The sequence below is a fragment of the Henckelia pumila genome, chromosome 1, assembly GCF_033568475.1.
Source record: "Henckelia pumila isolate YLH828 chromosome 1, ASM3356847v2, whole genome shotgun sequence".
Lineage (NCBI taxonomy): Eukaryota > Viridiplantae > Streptophyta > Magnoliopsida > Lamiales > Gesneriaceae > Henckelia > Henckelia pumila.
In genome coordinates this window covers 111,569,166-111,574,419 of record NC_133120.1, presented here as the reverse complement: position 1 = coordinate 111,574,419, position 5,254 = coordinate 111,569,166, and the positions used below count along the sequence as shown (strand labels likewise).

The following is a 5,254-nucleotide window of genomic DNA, read 5'->3' as shown; positions in this document are numbered from 1 at the left end:
TTTTTTCGATCGGTTCGGTTTTGAGATATTTAATCCGAAACCGAACCAAATAAATTTCGGTTTTAACATTTATATCCGAATTTCAAATTTTGGTTTTCGGTTCGACTCGGTGTTTGGTTTTTTCGGTTTGGATTTCCGGTTTTTTTCGGTTTTATCCGAAGTTTGAACACCCCTAAGTCTATATGTTTTGAATTTAAATTGCCAAACATAGTGTGACACGGCAAAATGCAAATCCAGATTCAGCACTTCAGTTTGGTTGGTAATTTTTCACTGTTGAGCGACGCCATTTACCAGTTTTTGGCTTGAAAACAGAGATGGAAATCTCTTGACATGTCAATGAGATATTCAATCTGAATCTGCACACACAACCAAACCCAAAATCCAATCAAATTTATAGCTCTATTTTCCAACATTTCAACGCCCATTACTGTGAAATTTACATTATCAATCCCCTCTGCAAACGCCTCAGGCACAATTACAAGATTCTAATTTTTCCCTTGTGGTGGTGTTTTTTTCACCCATTTTCTCTAAGTTTATATCGAGATTTGTTCATTTCATGTGCTCCTCATGCCGTTATAGCCATTGTAGATTGGGTGTCTTTGTGACGAATGCGTAAATGTCAAATCTTTTATGGGATTATTTTGTTAATTATGGTTCCTATAATGGTGGGGTGTTGGCAGATTTTGCTTGATTCATCTGAAAACTGAAAAGTGTTGGTATGCGTTTATGTAATTTCTAGGGTTTGTTTGTACCTTTTATTTTTAGGAACTTGTTTGAAGATCTCGCTTTTGTACATTATGCATTAACTTACGGTTGGGGATTCTCATCCTAGGGGGCTCTTTTTCCAGATCCCTAAGTTAAAAAGTATCATGCCTTTAGATTGAAAGCGTAAAGTTCCTGTTTTTATCGTCCAAAGTTTAAATCTGTATCGAATTGAAAACCGTGAAATGTGGAAGCAAATCCTCAATAAACTGCCCCGGAAATCCCATAAACCAGATCAAGATTCATCTAGGAACCCTAGCTTGGGATCTAATGTGGCATCTCAGGCTTCGAGCCATGCCAATGAAGCGAACACTGCTGCTAAACGGGCTTCAGCTGCTGCAATCTTTCCATCTAATGTGATTGCTGGGATTGAGCCACTGCTAGCCTTCAAGGATGTTTCAAGTTCCGAAAAAATGAATCTTTTCATTAGTAAGGTAAGTCTTTGCTGTGTGGTCTTTGATTTCACGGATCCAGCCAAAAGTGTTCAAGAAAAGGAGATTAAGCGAGCTACGCTGCTTGAGCTGGTGGATTTTGTATCACATAATCCACCAAAATTCTCGGAGCCGGCAATTTTAGCTTCTTGCAAAATGTGCTCCATAAATTTGTTCCGTACTTTCCCGCCTAATCGTCGATTGAGCAATAAAAGTTCAAGTGAAAATGAAAATGATGATGAGCCCACATTTGAGCCCGCATGGTCACACTTGCAGATAGTGTATGATTTCTTGCTCAAGTTTGTGACTTCCACTTCGTTGGAAGCCAAGGCTGGAAAGAAGTATATTAATCATTCCTTCATTTTGAAAACTATTGAGTTGTTTGATTCGGAGGATCCTAGAGAAAGGGACTGTTTAAAAGCGGTTCTGCATAGGATTTATGGGAAGTTTATGGCCCACAGGCCATTTTTAAGAAAGGGTATAAGCAATGTGTTCTATAGATTCGTGTTCGAGACAGAGAAGCATAATGGGATTGCTGAATTGTTGGAGATTTTTGGGAGTGTTATCACTGGATTCGCATTGCCTTTGAAGGAGGAGCATAAGATATTTCTTTGTAGAGCATTGATTCCACTGCACAAACCAAAGTCTTTGGGGGTTTACTTTCAGCAGCTCTCATATTGTGTGATTCAGTTTATTGAAAAGGAACCTATGTTGGCTTGCAGTGTAATTGAGGGGCTCTTGAGATATTGGCCGATTACGAATAGCCAGAAGGAGGTGATGTTTTTAGGTGAGTTGGAGGAGATTCTTGAATTGATCAACATGGCCGAGTTTCAAAAAATCATGGTTCCCTTGTTCTGGCGCATCAGGCACTGCATTAACAGCTATCATTTTCAGGTAACTTTCCCTTTGGCAAGTTTACTTTATTGTGGCATTAAACTTGACCAGCAAACTTTCGATGCTTTTTGGCTTTTGTGATTTGTGATTATTGTCACGCTTTTAGTGTGTTGCTTATATCAAGACAGTGGTTGAAGAAGATGCATTTTTGAAGCTGGAATTCGTATAATTTTCAGGAATTGCTCCATTAAGTCCTTGTATTTGCTAAATTCCTTAGGAGCCCTTAACCACAATTATCACTAATGTTATTGCCCTGTGTTTATATCCAATTCGCAATAACCTTTAGAAGACTAGGATTTTTGTGAGTCTCCTTTTGGAGTCTGGCCCAAGAAGCTTTTTTAAACTCTCAAGGTGGATAAATGACTGCTCGTGAGAATTTGCAGAATTTTTTGGCAGCCGATACAAGATTACTTTAATATCTAAATGCAAATACATTTAAACAAGAGGATGTTAAATTGCAATCAATCAAATAGCCCACTGGTTGAGCTATTGATTTTCTTATTCTTGTCGCATGTGGTTGAGTCACATGGAGTCCATGAGGATGTAAATATAAGGAATTGTGGATTTATGTTATTTCTATAGGGTTTTTGGAAATTTGGAGATTAACGAGTTTCGGAAGTTTGAGATTATGTCTGTGTTCGATGATGATTAGTGCATGGAGCTCAAACCAAGTTGGGTTCTCCTCAAAATAACTTTGAATTGGATGTAATTTATTGTATTATTCAATTTCAGGTAGCTGAGAGAGCTCTGTTTCTTTGGAACAATGACCGAATCATCAACCTAATCACGCATAACCGTGATATTATACTGCCAATAATATTCCCAGCTCTGGAATCCAATGCAAAAAACCACTGGAACCATGCTGTCCTGAACTTAACCATAAACGTGAAGAAGATGCTTGTAGAAATGGATGATGCCCTAGTCTTATCTTGCACATTCAATTGCCAAGATGTGCAAGATACTTCGAACTTGGCCATTGAAAAGCGGAAGGAAATTTGGGACCGTCTGGAAAACACTGCTAGTCTCCAGCCAATGCCGATGGTTGGAAATACTGCTGTTCTGGTGACTCATTGAACCCGTGACCTTTGTAGCTGTCTCGTTTGTGTCCTGGAATAGGTTTGTGCATTATGTGTAAGTTTTTTGGTCTTGTGGGGCCAAATGGTAGATGATCTGTTGTATAATCTAATATGCTGGTGTTTTGATGTGAAATGGCAGTGTTAGGAATGTATTTTGTGAGATTACTGTCGAACACTCTTGCCTCTGTCAATATGTGCATTAAATGATTTGCAATTTCTTCATCCATTCTTTGTTTCTTTTTACTCTTTCGGAATAACTATGCATGATTTACTCTTGGTGCATCGTCCGGAGCCTCTTGGATCCTCTAAGCTCCCATGAATTCATATAGCTCCCTTTCTTTTATATTGTTTGATTTCATTGGCATTGCTGTTGCATTCCTGAATTGTTGATGCTGCTCAATCGAATTATTCAATTTTTTTTTCCTTTTATCATGTAAGATAAGAATGTAAGAGAGTCGTACGGAAACTATATACTCTTCTTTATATGTTCGGTCTTGAATTACAAAACAAATTCATAAAACTATCAAATTGCAAAAAAAAACAAAAAAAACATAAAAAAGGGAAGAAGAGAAAGAGAAAGAAAACTATTATTAAGAAAGAACACATAATAATCACCTTGCGATTCTTCTTAAAAGTTAAAGTACCCTTATACAATAATAACAATCTTTGATATTTTATTTTTTCGAAAAAATTTAATTCATAAAATTAATAACACAACTTATTAGTTTTGGATATCTAAAGTTTTAAACTATTATATTTAAATATATATATTTATATTGTACCATCATGAGAAAAAAACATAAAAAATATTTGATAAAAAAATATACAAAACAATATATTTATTTAAAAATAAAATCATATGTTCCATAAATAAATTTATAAATGTGCACGCAATCGTCAGCGTATATGAATTAGTTCCTAAAATTGATAGATATTATCAAAATATGTTATATTCGTCGGGTCGACTCACCTCACCTCACCCCATCAAATAGATAGGTTGGATTATAATTTGTGGTGATTGCAGGCGAACCCGTCCTGGTCCGCCTAATATAGTGAAAAATTTGTTATGCTCGTCGAGTTGATTCATTTCACAAAGTGGTTCCGCCCTCGTCAAATGATGGATTATGGTAGATTGTGGGTCGGCCCATCACACTAACTCATTTTGATAGTTCTGATACTAGGTATTTATTTTTATAAACTCAATAAATATTGTGAAAATCCTCTACTAAGATCCGGAAACTTTTAAATAGAAAGATGCATGAGTCTTGGCTTCTTGCAACTCAACAATTCTATTAACAAGAAGACGGAGGATTCAAATAAGAATTTGAATTACAATCAATTGGGGATATAGAGAGTAATGCTCAGCTGTTCAATCATTCATACTCACCTCGTTTCCGACCACTAAAACCCGGTACTTTAGTTTTTTTTTTAAAAAAAATTCATATCACTAAAACACGGTACCAGGTTTTAGTTGTTGGGGACGAGTTGTGCATTAGTGGTTGAGCAGCTGAAAATTTCTGGCGTTATTTAGATTTATAGTAATATATATCACGCTCAAATCTTTTAGTTTGTAACTTTAATATGTTGATAGTTTAAAGAAAAATCAAACTAAATCGTCACATTTTATCGTACATCTGATTTTAATATTATTCAGAGAATTTTAAGATGAATCAACTCAATTATTTTAACGTACACTTTAAAAATTTATTGAATCGACCAATTGATCCCAACAAACTGACACTAAACCGACGGAAGCCGGAAGGAGTCAAATATCAATTTTTATTTTTATTTTTTTTTAATGAGATTTCACTTGACAAGTATTATAAGATTTTATTTATTAATCATTTTTAATCTCCTCCTATCGTGTGTGTGTGTGTGTTTTCATTCTTTCTTAAATTTGAAAAGACCATAAGTGTGTTAGGCTCAATAAATTTTAAAATACAGCATTATATCAAGTCATCAACACAAGAATCGAATGTCAACAATTTATTTTCATTAATCGTAAGCAAAGTTCAATCTTGAGAACAAATACAATTGAATAAAATTCAAGTTAGACCTATGGCTATCATACCAGCCAGCAAATGGTTAGCC

At 35.4% G+C, this 5,254-nt stretch overlaps 1 protein-coding gene across 1 annotated transcript; it reads left to right on the top strand.

Annotated features, from left to right (window-relative positions):
* The first annotated feature begins 232 nt into the window (after positions 1 to 232).
* On the top strand, positions 233 to 3,379 carry LOC140875021 (serine/threonine protein phosphatase 2A 57 kDa regulatory subunit B' kappa isoform-like). Its single transcript, XM_073278535.1, has 2 exons — positions 233 to 2,087; positions 2,820 to 3,379. Exons 1-2 carry the CDS (start codon positions 948 to 950, stop codon positions 3,159 to 3,161), a joined length of 1,482 nt encoding a protein of 493 aa, XP_073134636.1. The 5' UTR covers positions 233 to 947; the 3' UTR covers positions 3,162 to 3,379.
* The last annotated feature ends 1,875 nt before the right edge of the window (positions 3,380 to 5,254 follow it).

Bases quoted from the DNA above. Each gene is read 5' to 3' on its own strand.
- LOC140875021 (XM_073278535.1), top strand. From the start codon at position 948: ATGTGGAAGCAAATCCTCAATAAACTGCCCCGGAAATCCCATAAACCA. The intron at 2,088-2,819 runs GTAACTTTCCCT...ATTCAATTTCAG, and splicing joins TTAACAGCTATCATTTTCAG to GTAGCTGAGAGAGCTCTGTT.